The 23,151-nt window shown below is 44.6% G+C and overlaps 1 protein-coding gene across 3 annotated transcripts in view; it reads left to right on the forward strand.

Moving 5' to 3' along the window:
* The window catches only part of LOC139410841 (E3 ubiquitin-protein ligase RNF34-like), a 28,378-nt gene that overhangs the window by 3,250 nt on the left and 1,977 nt on the right, over positions 1-23,151 (forward strand). The window contains exons 2-7 of one of the 3 annotated variants that reach the window (XM_071156410.1): positions 1,125-1,343; positions 7,468-7,857; positions 11,138-11,200; positions 13,676-13,877; positions 14,027-14,056; positions 14,331-14,393. In XM_071156410.1, the coding sequence (XP_071012511.1) occupies positions 1,125-1,343; positions 7,468-7,857; positions 11,138-11,200; positions 13,676-13,877; positions 14,027-14,056; positions 14,331-14,393 (967 nt within the window). The remainder of the gene's footprint in view (positions 1-1,124; positions 1,344-7,467; positions 7,858-11,137; positions 11,201-13,675; positions 13,878-14,026; positions 14,057-14,330; positions 14,394-23,151) is intronic. The other 2 variants (XM_071156411.1, XM_071156412.1) reach the window with 2 other exon arrangements.

Consider the following 23,151-nt stretch of genomic DNA (forward strand, 5'->3'; position numbering starts at 1 on the left):
CTTCGGTCCTCAGTTGCAACACTCACTACCGAGTTCCAAACTGCCTCTGGAAGCAGCGTCAACACAATAACTGTTAGTCTGGAGCTTCATGAAATGGATTTCCATGACCGAGCAGCCGCACAAGCCTAAGATCTCCATGCACAATGCCAAGCGTCGGCTGCTGTGGTGTAAAGCTTGCCGCCATTGGACTCTGGAGCAGTGGATGCGTATTCTCTGGCGTGATGAATCACGCTTCACCATCTGGCAGTTTGACGGACGAATCTGGGTTTGGCGGTTGCCAGAAGAACGCTACCTGCCCCAAAGCATAGTGCCAACTGTAAAGTTTGGTGGAGGAGCAATAATGATCTGGCGCTGTTTTTCATGTTTCGGGCTAGGCCTCTTAGTTTCAGTGAAGGGAAATCTTAAAGCTACTGCATACAATGACATTCTAGACGATTCTATGCTTCCAACTTTGTGGCAACAGTTTGGGAAGGCCCTTTCCTGTTTCAGCATGACAATGCTCCCGTGCACAAAGCGAGGTCTGAAATTGAGTATGTGGAATTATCTTCCCATGGTAATACAGGGGAATGCATTCTCTCGTGTTATATTTCCAGGGGACAGATATGGAGTTCGAATTTGCAGCCACTCATCGAGGTTAGTTTATCTGATACATTAATCATTTCTCCACTACATGCCTTTGCTTTCTCACAAATTTTCCCCTGCAGACAAAGTATCCAATTTAGGGAAAGAATGATAGGATGTGCTAGATGTAGGTCTATTAGGGCTGGTCTGCATGCGGTCCCTGGGCATGTCTATTCTGTTGTGCCATTCTCAACTTATGCTTTTAATTTCCTCAGCCATAACAACGTGATGCCCCCAGTTTCTCATGTGGCTGCATAATAGTATAATAGTCAGTGTTTCCATGACCACTCTATTTTTAGGAGATGTTATCAGACTTGCAGTAACCGTTGCAATACATTGCAGAACCTAGCCAATCCGTTTGTAGGTATCACTGTGAAAATGACTATAGGCTGTGTGGTGTTGCACAGATAGGTCTCAGCTAAAGGAGAGGAAGGGGAGACCCCTTCACACATCTGTGGAGCTCTGCAGTCTGAAAACTGCTGTCTGTGTTTTGTGTTCTCCAGGCAGGGGCCTCGTCCATGTGGGCTTCATGCTGTGGTCTGCTGAATGAAGTCATGGGCACAGGGGCAGTGAGAGGCCAGCAGCCCGGGTTCGGAGCCAGTGCTGGACCCTTCCGGTTTGCCCCCAGCGCAGGATACTCCACATACCCGCCCACAACCTCAGGGAGCCCCAGCCTTGTATGTAAGGCCTGTGGCCAGGCATTCTCGGTCTTCAGGAGGAAGGTAGGTGTTTGGTTTGGGGACTATTGGGGTAGCTAGTAGACTGACTGTGAATGTCCTATATGATTGTAGGCCAGTCCCAGATGGTTAGGGGTTGTTTGATGGGCTTTGGGGTGATGGTTAGGGGTTGTTTGATAGGCTTGGGGTGATCAAGAAGGAACCTGATAGGGTTTTTGATCCAAGGAATAGTTTATGAATTGGTATGGACTGAGAGACTATAACATTCAATACAGCAATATTATTAGAGATTTTATTTGAGTAGGCTTTTGAGTAGCCATCATGTTTATTTTGCCACTCATCCTCAAACAGACACACTCTACTACAGTACTGTTGTAAAGTGAGGGCCAGTATTGATTAGTTACGTCCTAATACATTAACTGTCCTTGCAGAGAGCCAAGATAAGAGACGCCAAAAGCAGCCAGTTACGTCATGAGACTGCACTTACTACAGGCCTGGGGCACATCAGTTGTAATTGCTACACTCCACCACCATGGGTATTTTGTGAAAACCACATGTTTTAATTAAGTGGGCTAAAAATAGACAATGACTTAGGCTATGTATTTAGTGTAGATTTACAGTGCATTCGGAAAGTATTCAGACCCCTTGACTTTTTCCACATTTTGTTACCTTATAGCCTTATTCTAAAATTGATTAAATTGTTTTTTCCCCCCTCATCATTCTACACACACTACCCCATAATGACAAAGCAAAAAACGTTACATTTTTATTTTTTGCACAGATCTGGGGAAGGGTACCAAAACATTTATTCAGTATTGAAGGTCCCCAAGAACACAGTGGCCTCTATCATTCTTAAATGGAAGACATTTGGAACCACCAAGATTCTTCCTAGAGCTGGCCGCCGGGAGGTGACCAAGAACCCTATGGTCACTCTGACAGAGCTCCAGAGTTCCTTTCTGGAGATGGGAGAACCTTCCAGAAGGACAACCATCTCTGCAGCACTCCACCAATCAGGCCTTTATGGTAGAGTGGCCAGACGGAAGCCACTCCTCAGTAAAAGGCACATGACAGCCCGCTTGAAGTTTGCCAAAAGGCACCTAAAGACTGATGAAACCAAGATTGAACTCTTTGGGCTAAATGCCATGTGTCACTTCTTGAAGAAACCTTACACAATCCCTACGGTGAAGTATGGTGGTGGCAGCATCATGCTGTGGGGATGTTTTTCAGGGAATGGGAGACTAGTCAGGATCGAGGGAAAGATGAATGGAGAAAAGTACATAGAGATCCTTGATGTCAACCTGTTCCAGAGCGCTCAGGACCTCAGACTGGGGTGAAGGTTCAACTCCAACAGGACAATAACCCTAAGCACACAGCCAATACAACACAGGAGTGGCTTTGGGACAAGTCTCTGAATGTCCTTGAGTGGCCCAGCCAGAGCCCGGACTTGAACCCGATCTAACATCTCTGGAGAGACCTGAAATTAGCTGTCCAGCGATGCTCCCCATCCAACCTGTCAGAGCTTGAGAGGATCTGAAGAGTAGAATGGGAGAAACTCCCTAAATACAGGTGTGCCAAGCTTGTAGCGTCATACCCAAGAAGACTCGCGGCTGTAATTTATTTTGAATACATTTGCAAAAATGTCTAAAACCTGTTTTTGCTTTGTCATCATGGGGTGTTGTGTGTAGATTGATGATGTTAGCAGTTGATGTTACTCTTCAATAGCACAGACCCCAACGCAAATCGGGGGAGGAAAATAGGTTTATTCAAATAGGACAAATCATGTGGGGAGGTAGATGTTCTTTCTCCCCTGTTCTCAGTGATTTTCTCCTGTGATTCTCTCTTCAGAACAAAGGGACAGGATGTAGTTTTATAACCCAGCCCTAGCCTGTGGTTGACCAATTAGAATTCCTTGCAATAAAACTGGGCCAAGTATCCTATTTCAGGTTCAATGTATAAACAATTTGGACCAATGAGAACTTGCCATGTAGTTATGAGTCCCAGACTGAAATTCCTCCCATGTCTCTGACCCATTAATCATTAATCCCCTATGACAGAAAAAAAACACTATTTCCATGGATCGTTAGTACTCTATTTACTTTTCTTCCTCTTGACCTTTAGTACTCTATTGACCTGTATTTATCTTGGAAATATTCTTACAATGAGGGAAAAAAATATTTTAATCCATTTTAGAATTGGGCCGTAAAGTAAAAAAATGTGGATAAAGTCAATGGGTCTGAATACTTTTCGAATGCACTTTTTAAAATTTATTTCACCTTTATTTAACCAGGTAGGCAAGTTGAGAACAAGTTTATATACAATGTGAGCAAGTGAGGTGAGATAAGGGAGGTAAAGGCAAAAAAGGCCATGGTGGCAAAGTAAATAGAATATAGCAAGTAAAACACTGGAATGTTTGATTTGCAGTGGAAGAATGTGCAAAGTAGAGATAGAAATAATGGGGTGCAAAGAAGCAAAATAAATACAGTAGAGAAAGAGGTAGTTGTTTGGCTAAATTATAGATGGGCTATGTACAGGTGCAGTAATCTGTGAGCTGTTCTGACAGCTGGTGCTTAAAGCTAGTGAGGGAGACAAGTGTTTCCAGTTTCAGAGATTTTTGTAGTTCGTTCCAGTCATTGGCAGCAAAGAACTGGAAGGAGAGGTGGCCAAAGAAAGAGTTGGTTATGGGGGTGACCAGAGAGATATACCTGCTGGAGGGCATGCTCCAGGTGGGTGCTGCTATGGTGACCAGCAAGCTGAGATAACAGGGGACTTTACCTAGCAGGGTCTTGTAGATGACCTGGAGCCAGTGGGTTTGGAGACGAGTATGAAGCGAGGGCCAGCCAACGAGAGCGTACAGGTCGCAGTGGTGGGTAGTATATAGGGCTTTGGTGACAAAACGGATGGCACTGTGATAGACTGCATCCAATTTATTGAGTAGGGTATTCAAGGCTATTTTGTAAATGACATCGCCGAAGTCGAGGATTGGTAGAATGGTCAGTTTTACAAGGGTATGTTTGGCAGTATGAGTGAAGGAGGCTTTGTTGCGAAATAGGAAGCCAATTCTAGATTTGACTTTGGATTGGAGATGTTTGATGTGAGTCTGGAAGGAGAGTTTACAGTCTAACCAGACACCTAGGTATTTGTAGTTGTCCACATATTCTAAGTCAGAGCCGTCCAGAGTAGTGATGTTGGACAGGCGGGCAGGTGCAGGCAGCGATCGGTTGAAGAGCATGCATTTAGTTTTACTTGTATTTAAGAGCAATTGGAGGCCACGGAAGGAGAGTTGTATGGCATTGAAGTTCGCTTAGAGGGTTCTTAACACAGTGTCCAAAGAAGGGCCAGAAGTATACAGAATGGTATCGTCTGCGTAGAGGTGGATCAGAGACTCACCAGCAGCAAGAGCGACATCATTGATGTATACAGAGAAGAGAGTCGGTCCAAGAATTGAACCCTGTGGCACCCCCATAGAGATTGCCAGAGGCCCGGACAACAGACCCTCCGATTTGACACACTGAACTCTATCAGAGAAGTAGTTGGTGAACCAGGCGAGGCAATCATTTGAGAAACCAAGGCTGTCGAGTCTGCCGATGAGGATGTGGTGATTGACAGTCGAAAGCCTTGGCCAGGTCAATGAATACGGCTGCACAGTATTGATATTGTTTAGGACCTTGAGCGTGGCTGAGGTGCACCCATGACCAGCTCTGAAACCAGATTGCATAGTGGAGAAGGTATGGTGGGAATAGAAATGGTCGGTAATCTGTTTGTTGACTTGGTTTTCAAAGACCTTAGAAAGGCAGGGTAGGATAGATATAAGTCTGTAGCAGTTTGGGTCAAGAGTGTCCCCCCCCTTTGAAGAGAGGGGTGACCGCAGCTGCTTTCCAATCTTTGGGAATCTCAGACGAAACGAAAGAGGGGTGGCAACAATTTTGGCAGAAAATTTTAGAAAGAAAGGGTCCAGATTGTCTAGCCCGGCTGATTTGTAGGGGTCCAGATTTTGCAGCTCTTTCAGAACATCAGCTGACTGGATTTGGGAGAAGGAGAAATGTGGAAGGCTTGGGCGAGTTGCTGTGGGGGGGTGCAGTGCTGTTGACCGGGGTAGGGGTAGCCAGGAGGAAAGCATGGCCAGCCGTAGAAAAATGCTTATTGAAATTCTCAATTATAGTGGATTTATCGGTGGTGACATTGTTTCCTATCTTCAGTGCATTGGGCAGCTGGGAGGAGGTGTTCTTATTCTCCATGGACTTTACAGTGTCCCAGAACTTTTTTGAGTTTGTGTTGCAGGAAGCAAATTTCTGCTTGAAAAAGCTAGCCTTGGCTTTTCTAACTGCCTGTGTATATTGGTTTCTAGCTTCCCTGAAAAGTTGCATATCACAGGGGCTGTTCGATGCTAATGCAGAACGCCATAGGATGTTTTTTTTTTTTTTTGGTTAAGGGCAGTAAGGTCTGGAGAGAACCAAGGGCTATGTCTGTTCCTGGTTCTACATTTCTTGAATGGGGCATGCTTATTTAAGATGGTGAGGAAGGCATTTAAAAAAAATAACCAGGCATCCTCTACTGACGGGATGAGATCAATATCCTTCCAGGATACCCCGGCCTGTTCGATTAGAAAGGCCTGCTCGCAGAAGTGTTTTAGGGAGCGTTTGACAGTGATGAGTGGAGGTCGTTTGACCGCTGACCCATTACGGATGCAGGCAATGAGGCAGTGATGCAACAATTTTTGAAAGAGAGGGTCCAGATTGTCTGGCCCGGCTGATTTGTAGGGGTCCAGGTTTTGCAGCTCTTTCAGAACATCAGCTATCTGGATTTGCCTGCACCCATTACGGATGCAGGCAATGATCGCTGAGATCTTGGTTGACAACAGCAGAGGTGTATTTAGAGGGCAAGTTGGTTAGGATGATGTCTATGAGGGTGCCCGTGTTTACCGCTTTGGGGTGGTACCTGGTAGGTTCATTGATAATTTGTGTGAGATTGAGGGCATCAAGCTTAGATTGTAGGATGGCTGGGGTGTTAAGCATGTTCCAGTTTAGGTCACCTAGCAGCACGAGCTCTGAAGATAGATGGGGGGGCAATCAGTTCACATATGGTGTCCAGAGCACAGCTGGGGGCAGAGGGTGGTTTATAGCAGGCGGCAACGGTGAGAGACTTGTTTTTAGGGAGGTGGATTTTTAAAAGTAGAAGTTCAAATTGTTTGGGTACAGACCTGGATAGTAGGACAGAACTCTGCAGGCTATCTTTGCAGTAGATTGCAACACCGCCCCCGTTCTATCTTGTCTGAAAATGTAGTTAGGGATGAACATTTTAGAACTTTTGGTGGGCTTCCATACCAGGATTCAGACACGGCTAGAACATCTGGAGAACATCCATCCATGCACTGTAGATCAGTCTGGGGTTTTGTTGAGGAGACACCCTAATGCTATGGTTTGATAAAGTTTGTTACAACAAAATGTAAAATTAAAAAGTAAGAATTGGCAGGTAATGAGTGTGAGACTGTGCCTCATCAAATTTCTAGCCAGAATGTAATAAAATGTGTGGTGGTCCCCTCCCACTGGTGAGACACACCTGTCTGTGATTTGGGGGGGGGGGTTGTTCTATTGTTATGACAGAGGGAGAGATTGGGTTGAATTCCATTACTTGTCTGGTTTGGTCCCTCTGATGCTCTGAGTCACCATGCCAATACAGCGTCTAATCCCGAGGCTTGCATGTTATTACTGTTTGATGTTTGTGACATGAAAGAAATTAACTGCCTGCCCGACTGTCCGACTGTCTAGAGAGGGAGTGGGAACAGATGCACAAGATTGAAAAAGATTGAAAGATTGAAAAATACAGTAACAGTATCAAGACATTGATATTCTGCTTCCTCATGCCTTGTTTGAGCTCCAATACCCCACATTCCTCTCATCTGTCCACTACAGCCGGTGAAGGTTCTATTGAATATTAAACATGAGTGTAGCTTTGTTAAGAACAAAGGACCGTTCAAGGTACTGTATATAGAGCCAGATGAGGGAGGTGATTGCTTATCTGAGATTTAATCATTTTGAATGAATATTGGGCAGGCTTTGCAGATCCTATTAAGGCACAGTGTGCCCTGGAGCCTACATTACTGTCAATGTCACTTCTCCTGTATCTTCTACTTGGTTAATGCCTACACGCTCTCTATCACTCTCTCCCCCAGTATATCTGCTGCGACTGTAAGAAGAGCTTCTGCACGCTGTGCTCCATGCTTCAGGAGAACTTGCGTATATGTGCCACATGTCACCTGCTGAAGGGGACAGCCTTCCAGAGACCACAGCTGATGCGGCTGAGGGTCAGAGACCTGCGGCAGTACCTGCTACTACGCAACGTCCCCACAGACACATGCAGGGAGAAGGAGGACCTGGTGGAACTGGTGCTGTGTCACCAGGGGACCGAAAGGGAGGGGGACCCCGACATGGCTAGCTTCAACTCCCGCTCCCTCTATACCCCGCCCCCTTCCACCACACGCTCCGCCTCCGAGCTGTCTACTCTCTCCGCCTCTCAGGGGGAAGCGCTCAGCAGGAGCGACAGCTCAGGGACTACCAACCAGGTACACATACTTCTTCTACACCCTCCCCAACTACCAACCAGGTACGTCATGCAGATAATGTGTAAAAAGTATTAGGTCTGCTCTGGAAGTGACTGAGGCAAAGACAGTACAGTATGAAGATAGGCAGAAACTGCTTCTCCAATAGAAATCCTGATCACACTTGTAGGCGATGTCTTGGCGACGTCCGCTTTCAAAGCTTATGTACAGAAACACGTAATCGTGTCTAACGGTCGTCTCACGCCGAACTGCGCATGTGCAGGCTGTCAGATCAAAGGCATTCCTTCAATATCTATATATATTTTTTTTTTACAAAAATGAGAACGGGTCAGTTTGACACGTTCAAGAGGTTTGAGTAATAACATGTTAAACTACTTAAGAAATTGGCTCGAATTGAATTGTGCCTTTAGAGTTCAAGAAAATTAACAACTAAGGAAGATCTTTTCACTTTTCTCATTGACTTCTCAAACGCTGACTGAGGTATACATTTCAGGGTTGTGATTCTTATGGATTAATCTGGAATGTCTGGTACTCAGACTAGCAAAGAGCATGTGAACACTGACTGTTGATGTTCTGTGTGTGAAAGTACATTCAAGACGTCTGAAATATGGAGCTTCACAGTTCGTTTCTACTTATGTCAGCTTTAGAAAGCATTTATTTTGCTTGTCCTTATCAGACTGTCAACCCCTGGTGACTAAAATCGATGGGAGTGATTTGGTAAATTCTGTTGATTTAATAGACCCATCATCTTCATTGTTGGACTCTTAGAAAGATGAGGCCTCCTGTTGGACTCTTCCCCTCCATAGAGAGATGAGGCCTCCTGTTGGAATCTTCCCCTCCATAGAGAGATGAGGCCTCCTGTTGGACTCTTCCCCTCCATAGAGAGATGAGGCCTCCTGTTGGACTCTTCCCCTCCATAGAGAGATGAGGACTCCTGTTGGACTCTTCCCCTCCATAGAGAGATGAGGACTCCTGTTGGACTCTTCCCCTCCATAGAGAGATGAGGCCTCCTGTTGGACTCTTCCCCTCCATAGAGAGATGAGGCCTCCTGTTGGACTCTTCCCCTCCATAGAGAGATGAGGCCTCCTGTTGGACTCTTCCCCTCCATAGAGAGATGAGGCCTCCTGTTGGACTCTTCCCCTCCATAGAGAGATGAGGCCTCCTGTTGGACTCTTCCCCTCCATAGAGAGATGAGGCCTCCTGTTGGACTCTTCCCCTCCATAGAGAGATGAGGCCTCCTGTTGGACTCTTCCCCTCCATAGAGAGATGAGGCCTCCTGTTGGACTCTTCCCCTCCATAGAGAGATGAGGCTTCCTGTTGGACTCCCCCCACCCCCAATAGAGATTTTATTTTATTATTATTTTATTTTTTTAAACCAGGTAGGCCAATTGAGAACAAGTTCTCATTTACAACTGCGACCTGGCCAAGATAAAGCAAAGCTGAGTGACAAAAATAAACACAGAGTTACACATGGGATAAACAAACATACAGTCAATAACACAATAGAAAAATCTGTATACAGTGTGCAAAGGAAGTAAGGAGGTAAGGCAATAAATAGGCCATAGTGGCGAAGTCATTACAATTTAGAAATTAACACTGGAGTGATAGATGTGCAGATGAGGATGTGCAAATAGAAGTACTGGTGTGCAAAAGAGCAGAAAAACAAATATGGGGATGAGGTAGGTAGTTGATTGGATGGGCTATTTACAGATGGGCTATGTACAGCTGCAGCGATTGGTAAGCTGCTCTGACAGCTGACGCTTAAAGTTAGTGAGGGAGATAGAAGTCTCCAACTTCAGTGATTTTTGCAATTCGTTCCAGTCATTGGCAGCAGAGAACTGGAAGGAAAGGAGGCCAAAGGTGATGTTGGCTTTGGGGATGACCAGTGAAATATACCTGCTGGAGCACCTGCTACGCGTGGGTGTTGCTATGGAGACCAGTGAGCTGAGATAAGGCGGGGCTTTACCTAGCAAAGACTTATAGATGACCTGGAGCCAGTGGTTTTGGCGACGAATATGTAGCGAGGACCAGCGAACAAGAGCATACTGGTCGCAGTGGTGGGTAGTATATGGGGCTTTGGTGACAAAACGGATGGCACTGTGATAGACTACATCCAGTTTGCTGAGTAGAGTGTTGGAGGCTGTTTTGTAAATGACATCGCCAAAGTCAAGGATCGGTAGGATAGTCCGTGTTACGATGGTATTTTTGGCAGCGAGAGTGAAGGAGGCTTTGTTGCGAAATAGGAAGCCGATTCTAGATACTCATTTTGGATTGGAGGTGCTTAATATAAGTCTGGAAGGAGAGTTTACAGTCTAGCCAGACACCTAGGTATTTATAGTTGTCCACATAAGTCAGAACCGTCCAGAGTAGTGATGCTGGACAGGCGGGCGGGTAGCGATCAGTTGAAGAGTGTGCATTTCGTTTTACTAGCATTTAAGACCAGTTGGAGGCCACGGAACCAGTGATGTATGGCATTGAAGCTCGTTTGGAGGTTTGTTAACACAGTGTCCAAAGAAGGGCCAGAAGTATACAGAATGGGGTCGTCTGCGTAGCGGTGGATCAAAGAATCACCCGCAGCAAGAGCGACATCATTGATATATACAGAGAAGAGAGTCGGCCTGAGAATTGAACACTGTGGCACCCTCATAGAGATGGCCAGAGGTCTGGACTATCTGAGAAGTAGTTAGTGAACCAGGCGAGGCAGTCATTAGAGAAACCAAGGCTGTTGAGTCTGCGGATAAGAATATGGTGATTGACAGAGTCAAAAGCCTTGGCCAGGTCGATGAAGACGGCTGCACAGTACGGTCTTTTTTCGATGGGTGTTATGATATCGTTTAGGTACATGGAATCCAGATTGCATAGCGCAGAAGGTATGGTGGGATTCGAAATGGTTGGTGATCTGTTTTTTCACTTGGCTTTCAAAGACTTTAGAAAGGCAGGGCAGGATGAATATAGGTCTGTAACAGTTTGGGCCTAGAGTGTCTCCCCCTTTGAAGAGATGAGGCATCTTGTTGGACTCTCCCCTAGCCTCCTCTCTCAAAGATGTAGGAAGTAGCCCTGCCCTGTTTTTCTATTCCTGTAAACAAAAAGCTCAGCTGGTGCAGACAGCAGTAGAAGCTTTACTATGAATGGAAGGTAAACATAGTAGTCCCCGAGGTATCTATGGACTAAGCAGCAGGTGACTAATCCTAATCCCTGCCTGGACTGTACAGTAAGTATTTATAGTTCTCTGTGGAGGTTTCCGTCTGAGTCATGTGTTTTTGTGTTTGTTTTGGCTGTATAGGATATAGGAGACGCTACATCTCTCTCCACCCTGAACCTGGAACCCAGTGAACACACACCAGAGGTAAATAAACATAATCCAGTAGGCTCTACCTCTCACAGCATCTGGAGCTTATTCAGAGGGGTGCAACTTTCTCTCCAATGCAGTATGTGTCATGTACAGTTGAAGTCGGAAGTTTACATACACTTAGGTTGGTGTCATTAAAACTTGTTTTTCAACCACTCCACACATTATATGTTCACAATCTATAGTTTTGGCAAGTTGGTTAGGAAGTAATTTTTCCACAATTGTTTACAGACAAATTATTTCACTTATAATTCATTTGTATCACAATTCCAGTGGCTCAGAAGTTTACATACACTAAGTTGACTGTGCCTTTAAACAGCTTGGAAAATTCCAGAAAATGATGACATGGCTTTAGCAGCTTCTGATAGGCTAATTGACATCATTTAAGTCAATTGGAGGTGTACCTGTGGATGTATTTCAAGGCCTACCTTCAAACTCAGTGCCTCTTTGCTTGACATCATGGGAAAATCAAAATAAATCAGCCAAGACCTCAGAAAAAAATTGTAGAACTCCATAAGTATAGTTCATCCTTGGGAGCAATTTCCAAATTCCTAAAGTTGTAACGACCGTTGGTGGAAGAAGGTGAGGACCAAGATGCAGGTTGGTAAGTGATCATCATTATTTCAATGAACTCAACACTAAATACAACAAGGAACAACCGAAACAGCTCGGTCAGGTGCAAAACACACTAAACAGAAAATAACTACCCACAACCCATACTGGGAAAACAGGCTGCCTAAGTATGGTTCTCAATCAGAGACAACAATTGACAGCTGCCTCTGATTGGGAATCATACCAGGCCAAAACCAGAAATACAATACATAGAACAAAAACATAGAATGCCCACCCCAACTCACGCCCTGACCAAACTAAAATAGAGACATAAAAAAGGAACTAAGGTCAGGACGTGACAAACGTTACCAAGTTCATTTGTATAAACAATAGTACGCAAGTATAAACACCATGAGACCACGTAGCCGTCATACCGCTCAGGAAGGAGACACGTTCTGTCTCCTAGAGATGAGTGTACTGTAATGAAACAGGCAGGGAGCAGGTCTCGTACCCTCGACCTTTTAGCCCGAAGTCCCGAGCACTATCGACTGTGCCCCAAAAGCATGCTCGAGTCGATATCCGCGCTTTTAAACCCAGGGTCGTTACACTACACCCTCCTTTCAAAGAGCGCGTCCTCGCACTAGCTTGCGACTCTACGTCTTACAGGAACACGCTCACAGGCCATGCACACGCACTGTCGTGGATGCAAGGTCCGATCCCACTTCTGACACCAATGTAGTGAAACAGGCAGGGAGCAGGTCTCGAACCCTCAACCTTCTAGCCTGAAGTCCAGCGCGCTATCGACTGTGCCCCAAAGGCATGCTTGAGCGGCAGAGTCGATATCCGCGCTTATAAACCCAGGGTCGTTACAGTACTTTGGTGCGAAAAGTGCAAATCAATCCCAGAACAACAGCAACGGACCTTGTGAAGATGCTGGAGGAAATGGGTACAAAAGTATCTATATCCACACTAAAACGAGTCCTAAAGCGACATAACCTGAAAGGCCACTTAGCATGGAAGAAGCCACTGCTTCAAAACCGCCATAAAAAAGCCAGACTACGGTTTGCAACTGCACATGGGGAAAAAGATCATACTTTTTGGAGAAATGTCCTCGGTTCTAAAGAAACAAAAATAGAACTGTTTGGCCATAATGACCATCGTTATGTTAGGAGGAAAAAGGGGGAGGCTTGCAAGCTGAAGAACACCATCCCAACCCATGAAGCACGGGGGTGGCGGCATCATGTTGTTTGGGTGCTTTGCTGCAGGAGGGACTGGTGCACTTCACAAAATAGATGGCTAAATGAGGAAGGAATATTATGTGGATATTTTGAAGCAACATCTCAAGACATCAGTCAGGAAGTTAAGGCTTGGTCGCAAATGTGTCTTCCAAATGGACAATGACCCCAAGCATACTTCCAAAGTTGTGGCAAAATGGCTTAAGGACAACAAAGTCAAGGTATTGGAGTGGCAATCACAAAGCCCTGACCCCAATCCCATAGAAAATGTGTGGACCTACAAACCTGACTCAGTTACACCAGTTCTGTCAGGAGGAATCGGACAATATTCACCCAACTTATTGTGGGAAGCTTGTGGAAGGCTACCCGACACGTTTGACCCAAGTTAAACAATTTAAAGGCAATGCTACCAAATACTAATTGAGTGTATGTAAACTTCTGACCCACTGGGGAATGTGATGAAATAAATAAAAGCTGAAATAAATCATTCTCTGCTATTATTCTGACATTATACATTCTTAAAATAAAGTGGTGATCCTAACTGACCCAAGACAGGGAATTTTTACTTGGATTAAATGTCAGGAATTGTGAAAAACTGAGTTTAAATGTATTTGGCTAAGGTGTATGTAAACTTCCGACTTCAACTGTATGTAATGGCTAATGGCTCCCCTCTCTCATCCTGTAGGTGATCCCTCAGACGTGGCAGCGAGCACGGGCCTCTCTCTCAGACATCTCTTGCCTGAGGGACATCGAGGGTCTGTCCGTCAGACAACTGAAGGAGATCCTGGCCAGGAATTTTGTCAACTATTCAGGCTGCTGCGAGAAGTGGGAGCTGGTAGAGCGCGTCAGCCGCTTGTACAGAGAGACAGAGGAGAACAGGAAGTCATGTGAGTAGCAGTGAGCCTGGTCCCAGATCTGTTTGAGCTGTCCCATCAACTCCTATGGTCATTACCACGCCATGTTTGCCAATTAAAATGGTGGACGATAGTTTTATTAGCTTGAGTACCTAAATGTTTTTTTTCTTACTTTCCTCTAGTGGAAAACGTGAACACAGCTGTAACTTCAGGTAAGAAATCACTGCTCTGTCTGTCTTTTGTGATGGTACATGATGATATGTAAAGTTTAGAACAGGAATTGAAAGTACAGCTACTTAACATGTAACCCTTCAGTCTCTGTCTCGTCAGTGATATTCTAGCTCAGGACGTGCAGTATGTTCATTACTGTAGCTGCCTTTAATATTGTACCTTCAGAGTTCCTTCAGAGTTGATTTCTGTAGTGTTTAAAAAAAACAAATTCAGAATCAGTATTTACTGACAGTTGCTTTACTCCTTCCTTTCAAGTGGTGGCCTTGCCCCTTCCTCCCATCTGCATTGGAGGGATTGGAGGTAAGGTATCTGAAAAAGGCAAGTGTTCCCCTGGTCACTCCTACTGTTGACCTGGTCACTCTTACCATCTCATGGCCCGGCCCCTCCGCATGCAACACAGGCATCCATCCTCATATACAGCCCTTAGTGATGCATGCAGGAGTTTCACCTTACTTACTGCATCTGGTTCCACCACCACCACTACTACTCCTGCTACACATCAACCATGGTGTTTTTGTATCTCATCCATACCAAGGGTACCTCCATGCATTCTGAGCATGTTTAGCTATTGGACGCCATCTTTGCCCCTTTCCATTGGTGTATAAGAACCGGTCACCCAAGTGCAATCCTTAAGTATATTACCTCTTGGAAAGCCCAATATAGTATTTAATAACTTCACACACATACAGTGCCTTCAGAAAGTATTAGGGCCCTATGATTTCCACGATGTGGAAAAGACGGATGGAATCCCTGAATTTGGTATTAAAAATGGAATCAACTGTAAAATGTGAAATATTGCAGAATTGTCCATAATTTTCCTGAAATGTATTTTAAAAAATAAAGTAGGCCTAATTATTGTAGTGACCTAAATTATTGAATAATTGTAAAATTACAGGTGAGTAGGCCTAGACAAATAATTTCATTTTCGATTGGGGTGTTTTGAGAGGGCGGTCGGTCGTGCGTGAGACCCTTACGTCACAACTTGGCTGTCATTTTGAGAAACATTTAGAAGAGGTCGTCTAAGACGTCCAAGTCGTAAAAAAAAAATGAAAGATTTGACCCTAACCCCTAAATTCAGAGCAGAGCAATGCCCAAAGGACTATTATGAGTCAGGTGATAAGCTGTTTTGCAAATTCTGTCAACATAGTATTGATTGGACCTGTAAAAATATGTGTGATGACCACTTAAAGTGTAAAGCTCATGTGAACAAGAACAAGGAAAAGCACCGTGTTAGCCAGAGCATGCCTCTTCAAACGACCTATTACTTGTGCAAGCGCATCAGCAGATTCAAGATGAGAATTTATTCAGGACTTTGTGGCTGTGTGCACTGAATCTGACATCCCCTTACACCGTACCCAAACTGGACGCGCGCGTGCCATCGTGTGCAAATTGATTTTGTCCCCCCACACCAAACGTGATCACGACACGCAGGTTGAAGTATCAAAACAAATTATATTAATTTGGGAACAGGTCGAAAAGCATTAAACATTTATGGCAATTTAGTTAGCTATCTAATTTTCCCTGGTATATAAATATTGAGTTGATATTTTACCTGAAATGCACAAGGTCCTCTACTCCGACAGTTAATCTACACATAAAACGGTCAACCGAATCGTTTCTAGTCATCTCCCCTTCCAGGCTTTTTCTTCTTTGGACTTTATATGGCGATTGGCATCTAATCTCATAGTATTACCACGACCGACCGACCTCAGTTCATCTTTTAATCACCCACTTGGGTATAACCAATGAGGAGATGGCACATGGGGATCTGCTTCTATAAACCAACGAGGAGATGTGAGAGGCAGGACTTGCACCGTGTTCAGCGTCACAAATAGAACTGACTTCTATTTTAGCACTTGGCAACCCAGACGCTCGTTGGCTTGCGCGACCAGTGTGGGTGCAATGATTGCATAACATGTAAACTCAGCAAAAAAAGAAACGTCCTCTCACTGTCAACTGCGTTTATTTTCCGCAAACTTAACATGTGTAAATATTTGTATGAACATAACAAGATTCATCAACTGATACATAAACTGAACAAGTTCCATAGACATGTGACTAACAGAAATGGAATGATGTGTCCCTGAACAAAGGGGGGTCAAAATCAAAAGTAACAGTCAATATCTGGTGTGGCCACCAGCTGCATTAAGTACTGCAGTGCATCTCCTCATGGACTGTACCAGATTTGCCAGTTCTTGCTGTGAGATGTTACCCCACTCTTCCACCAAGGAACCTGCAAATTCAAGGACATTTCTGGGGGGAATGGCCCTAGCCCTCACCGCTCCGATCCAACAGGTCCCAGGCGTGCTCAATGGGATTGAGATCCGCGCTCTTTGCTGGCCATGGCAGAACACTGGCATTCCTGTCTTGCAGGAAATCACGCACAGAACGAGCAGTATAGCTGGTAGCATTGTCATGCTGGAGGGTCATGTCAAGATGAGCCTGCTGGAAGGGTACCACATGAGAGAGGAGGATGTCTTCCCTGTAACGCACAGCATTGAGATTCCCTGCAATGACAACAATCTCAGTCCAATGATGCTGTGACACACCGCCCCAGACCATGATGGACCCTCCACCTCCAAACCCTCCACCTCCGATCCTGCTCCAGAGTACAGGCCTTGGTGTAACGCTCATTCCTTCGATGATAAACGCAAATCCGACCATCACCCCTTGGTGATACAAAACCGTGACTCGTCAAAGAAGAGCACTTTTTGCCAGTCCTGTCTGGTCCTGTGACGGTGGGTTTGTGCCCATAGGCGACGTTGTTGCTGGTGATGTCTGGTGAGGACTTGCCTTACACCAGGCCTACAAGCCCTCAGTCCAGCCTCTCTCAACCTATTGCGGACAGTCTTTACAACTGCGACCTGGCCAAGATAAAGCAAAGCAGTGCGACAAAAAACAGAGTTACACATGGGATAAACAAAAGTACAGTCAATGACACAATAGAGAAATGTATATACAGTGTGTGCAAATGGAGTAAGGAGGTAAGGTAATAAATAGGCCATAGTGGCAACGTAATTACAAATAAGCTAATTAACACTGGGAGAGATTGATGTGCAAGTAGAAATACTGGTGTGCAAAAAAGTAAAAAACAATATGGCGATGAGGTAGGTAGTTGGATGGGCTATTTCCGGATGGGCTATGTACAGCTGCAGTGATCGGTAAGCTGCTCAGATAACTGTTGCTTAAAGTTAGTGAGGGAGATAGAAGTCTCCAACTTCAGTGATTTGTGCAATTCGTTCCAGTCATTGGCAGCAGAGAACTTGAAGGAAAGGCGGCCAAAGAGGTGTTGGCTTTGGGGATGACCAGTGAGATATACCTGCTGGAGCGCGTGCTACGGGTGGGTGTTGTTATGGTGACCAGTGAGCTGAGATAAGGAGGAGCTTTACCTAGCAAAGACTTATAGATGACCTGGAGCCAGTGGGTCTGGCGACGAATATGTAGCAAGGGCCAGCCGACGAGAGCATACAGGTCGCAGTGGTGGGTAGTATATGGGGCTTTGGTGGCAAAACGGATGGCACTGTGATGGACTGCATCCAGTTGGCTGAGTAGAGTGTTGGAGGCTATTTTGTAAATGACATCGCCAAAGTCAAGGATCGGTAGGATAGTCAGTGTTACGATGGTATTTTTGGCAGCGTGAGTGAAGGAGGCTTTGTTGCGAAATAGGAAGCCAATTCTAGATTCAATTTTGGATTGGAGATGCTTAATATGAGTCTGGAAGGAGAGTTTACAGTCTAGCCAGACACCTAGGTATTTATATATTCTAAGTCAGAACCGTCCAGAGTAGTGATGCTAGTCGGGCGGGCGGGTGTGGGCAGCGATCGGTTGAAGAGCATGCATTTAGTTTTACTAGCATTTAAGAGCAGTTGGAGGCCACAGAAGGAGTGTTGTATGGCATTTAAGCTAATTTGGAGGTTTGTTAACACAGTGTCCAAAGAAGGGCCAGATGTATACAGAAGAGGTGCGTAGAGGTGGATCAAGGAATCACCCACAGCAAGAGCGACATCATTGATATATACAGAGAAGAGAGTCGGCCCGAGAATTGAATCCTGTTGTACCCTCATAGACTGCCAGAGGTCCGGACAACAAGCTCTCTGATTTGACACACGGAACTCTATCTGAGAAGTAGTTGGTGAATCAGGCGAGGCAGTCATTAGAGAAATTTGAAATGGTAGGTGATCTGTTTGTTAACTTGGCTTTCAAAGACTTTAGAAAGGCAGGGCAGGATGGATATAGGTCTATAACAGTTTGGGTCTAGAGTGTCACCCCCTTTGAAGAGGGGGATGACCACGGCAGCTTTCCAATCTTTAGGGATCTCGGACGATACGAAAGAGAGGTTGAACAGACTGGTAATAGAAGTTGCAACAATGGCTGCGGATAATGTTAGAGAGAGAGGGTCCAGATTGTCTAGCCCAGCTGATTTGTACGGGTCCATGTTTTGCAGCTCTTTCAGAACATCTGCTATCTGGATTTGGGAAGGAGAAGCTGAGGAAGTTTGGGCAAGTAGCTGAGGGGGGTGTGGAGCTGTTGGCCGTGGGAGAGAAATGCTTCTTGAAATTCTCGATTATCGTGGATTTATCGGGGGTGACAGTGTTTCCTAGCCTCAGTGCAGTGGGCAGCTGGTATGAGGTGCTCTTATTCTCCATGGACTTTAGTGTCCCAGTACTTTTTGGAGTTAGAGCTACAGGATGCAAATTTCTGTTTGAAAAACCTAGCCTTAGCTTTCCTAACTGACTGTGTGTATTGGTTCCTGACTTCCCTGAAAAGTTTCATTTCGCGGGTACTATTCGATGCTAGTGCAGTCCGTCACAGGATGTTTTTGTGCTGGTTCACTCCAGACCCGACTGCCCTCGACCAAGGGCTATATCTGTTCTTAGTTCTACATTTTATGAAAGGGTCATGCTTATTTAAGATGGTGAGGAAATGACCTGTCAAGAACAACCAGGCATCCTCTACTGACGGGATGAGGTCAATATCATTCCAGGATACCCAGGCCAGGTTGATTAGAAAGGCCTGCTCGCAGAAGTGTTTTAGGGAGCATTTCTGGTCGTTTGACCGCGGACCCATAACGGATACAGGCAATGAGGCAGTGATCGCTGAGATCCTGGTTGAAAACAGAGGTGTATTTAGTGAGCAAGTTGGTCAGGATAATATCTATGAGGGTGTCCATGTTTACGGATTTAGGGTTGTTCCTGGTGGGTTCCTTGATGATTTGTTTGAGATTGAGGGCATCTAGCTTAGATTGTAGGACGGCCGGGGTGTTAAGCATATCCCAGTTTAGGTCACCTAACAGAACGAACTCTGAAGATAGATAGGGGGCAATCAATTCATATACAGTGGGGAGAACAAGTATTTGATACACTGCCGATTTTGCAGGTTTTCCTACTTACAAAGCATGTAGAGGTCTGTAATTTTTATCATAAGTACACTTCAACTGTGAGACTGAATCTAAAACAAAAATCCAGAACATCACATTTTATCATTTTTAAGTAATTAATTAGCATTTTATTGCATGACATAAGTATTTGATACATGTGAAAAGCAGAACTTAATATTTGGTACAGAAACCTTTATTTGCAATTACAGAGATCATACGTTTCCTGTAGTTCTTGACCAGGTTTGCACACACTGCAGCAGGGATTTTGGCCCACTCCTCCATACAGACCTACTCCAGATCCTTCAGGTTTCGGACCGGTCGCTGGGCAATACGGACTTTCAGCTCCCTCCAAAGACTTTCTATTGGGTTCAGGTCTGGAGACTGGCTAGGCCACTCCAGGACCTTGAGATGCTTCTTACGGAGCCACTCCTTAGTTGCCTGTGTGTTTCAGGTCATTGTCATGCTGGAAGACCCAGCCACGACCCATCTTCAATGCTCTTACTTAGGGAAGGAGGTTGTTGGCCAAGATCTAGCGATACATGGCCCCGTCCATCCTCCCCTCAATACGGTGCAGTCGTCCTGTCCCCTTTGCAGAAAAGCATCCCCAAAGAATGATGTTTCCACCTCCATGCTTCACGGTTGGGATGGTGTTCTTGGGGTTGTACTCATCCTTCCTCCAAACACGGCAAGTGGAGTTTAGACCAAAAAGCTATTTTTGTCTCATCAGACCACATGACCTTCTCCCATTCCTTCTCTGGGTCATCCAGGTGATCATTGGCAAACTTCAGACAGGCCTGGACATGCGCTGGCTTGAGCAGGGGGACCTTGCGTGCGCTGCAGGATTTTAATCCATGACAGCGTAGTGTGTTACTAATGGTTTTCTTTGAGACTGTGGTCCCAGCTCTCTTCAAGTCATTGACCAGGTCCTGCCGTGTAGTTCTGGGCTGATCCCTCACCTTCCTCATGATTATGATCATTGATGTCTACAATTTTATCCCTGATGTCCTTACACAGCTCTCTGGTCTTGGCCATTGTGGAGAGGTTGGAGTCTGTTTGAGTGTGTGGACAGGTGTCTTTTATACAGGTAACGAGTTCAAACAGGTGCAGATAATACAGGTAATGAGTGGAGAACAGGAGGGCTTCTTAAAGAAAAACTAACAGGTCTGTGAGAGACGGAATTCTTACTGGTTGGTAGGTGATCAAATACTTATGTCATGCAATAAAATGCTAATTAATTACTTAAAAATCATACAATGTGATGTTCTGGATTTTTGTTTTAGATTCTGTCTCTCACAGTTGAAGTGAGTCTATGATGGAATCTATGATAAAAATGACAGACCTCTCTCTACATGTTTTGTAAGTAGGATAACCTGCAAAATTGGCAGTGTATCAAATACTTGTTCTCGCCACTGTATGTCCCGCAGGTTTGATGTTTGGATGTACCGATCCTGTGCAGGTGTTGTTACACATGGTCTGCCACTGCAAGGACGATCAGCTCTCCGTCCTGTCTCCCTGTAGCTCTGTCTCTGGCGTCTCACATTACTGACATTGCAATTTATTGCCCTGGCCACATCTGCAGTCCTCATGTCCCCTTGCAGCATGCCTAAGGCACGTTCACGTAGATGAGCAGGGACCCTGGGCATCTTTCTTTTGGTGTTTTTCAGAGTCAGTAGAAAGGCCTCTTTAGTGTCCTAAGTTTTCATAACTGTGACCTTAATTGCCTACTGTCTGTAAGCTGTCTTAACGACCATTTCACAGGTGCATGTTCATTAATTGTTTATGGGTCATTGAACATGCATGGGAAACAGTGTTTAAACGCTTTACAATAAAGATCTGTGAAGTTATTTGGATTTTTACGAATTATCTTTGAAAGACAGTGTCCTGAAAAAGGGACTTTTCTTTCTTTGCTAAGTTTGTGTAAATGTATTTTGCAACGCGAGCTGTGTGGTCCGCATGTTAGAAAAGCTAAGAAAGCTACAGCCCTTTCTAGTGAAGCATTTTAAACAGGGAGGAGCGTTGCCCGAAAATGAGAGCAGCCCCTGTCAAACTCACCTGCCTGTGTGTTCGACCAACATATGACTGCCGTTCTACAGAAGATCCGTGGCATGAAGTTTGCGGTGGTTGTTGACGAGACAACAGATGCAAGGGATTACAGCGTTCTAAACATCGTCATTGGTGAGTTAACTTAACAGCCTATTAATATACCATTGTAATACCCTACATTTACATTCTGCAATGTGAATTGTCCGCATGCAAATTGTGATATTCCAAACGACGAGCTATCGTGTTGAAATATAGTGATGCATAATGTCAGCAGCTGTCTGCCTCTCCATCTAGCTAACTATCGCTGTATCTATATTGTGTTTACACTTGGAATTTAAATAAGACCTTTATTTTGTCACAATATTATTTTAGGTTCAATCAAAGTTTTTTCTTATCTTTAATTACAGGTGTTGAAAACCAGTACTTTCTGATGGATGTCATTTTCATGGACAAATGCAACTACTCAACGTTTTCCCAATCATTACTAGCCTCCCTCCACAGCAACCATCTGAACCTGAATGATGCCTGGGCAGTGGTTACAGATAATGCCTCCTACTGACTGAAGGCATACAAGGAGGTTCTGAAAGGAGTGATGCCCAACAGTGTTCATGTAGCCTGTCTCTGTCATGTCATCAATCTGGTGGGTGAGACCTGGCAGCACAACAAATACTTCTCTGAAGTTACATCACTTGTGACATGGATGAGATCTGTCTTCTTCGAGAAGTCTGCCAGAAAGAGAAGATGGGTGAGCTTCCTCATTATGAAGTAGTTTGTGCAGGACAAGGCTCCTCCTGAAGCAGTGAGCTCCAGATGGAATAGCTGGTTTGAGGCAGTGAAGTACCATGCAGAGAATGTTCATCTGTACAGAGATTTATTAAATAAAATAAATAAAAAAATAGATAATGGAACATGGGACCAACACTTAACATGTTGCGTTTACATTTTTGCTCAGTGTATTTTGGAGCAGATTCAAAAGTGTAACTAGTTCACTCAAGAACATTTAATGTCGTCTTGGTAAGCAACTCCAGTGTATATTTGGCCTTGTGTTTTAGGGTATTGACCTGCTGAAAGGTGTATTTGTCTCCGTGTCTGCTAGGAAGCAGACTGAACCAGGTTTTCCTTTAGGATTTTGCCTGTGCTTAGCTCTATTCTGTTTCTGTTTATCCTAATAAAAAGAACTCCTTAGTCCTTGCCGATGATAAGCATACCCATAACATGATTCAGTCACCACCATGCTTGAAAATATGAAAAGTGGTACTCAGTGATGTGTTGGATTTGCCCCAAACATAATTATTTGTATTCAGGACATGAAGTTTATTTCTTTGCCACATTTTTGCCAGTTTTACTTTAGTGCCTTATTGCAAAAAGGATGCATGTTTTCTAATATTTGTATTTAGTTCTTTTCACTCTATCATTTAGGTTAGTATTGTGGAGTAACTACAATGTTGATACATCTTGAGTTTTCTCCTATCACAGCCGTTAAACTCTGTAACTGTTTTAAAGTCACCATTGGCCTCATGGTGAAATCTCTGAGCGGTATTCTTCCTCTGTGGTAACTGAGTTAGGAAGGACGCCTGTATCTTTGTAGTTACTGGGTGTATTGATACACCATCCAAAGTGTAGTTAATAACTTCACCATGCTCAAAGGGATATTCA

The sequence above is a fragment of the Oncorhynchus clarkii genome, chromosome 6 (assembly GCF_045791955.1).
Source record: "Oncorhynchus clarkii lewisi isolate Uvic-CL-2024 chromosome 6, UVic_Ocla_1.0, whole genome shotgun sequence".
Lineage (NCBI taxonomy): Eukaryota > Metazoa > Chordata > Actinopteri > Salmoniformes > Salmonidae > Oncorhynchus > Oncorhynchus clarkii.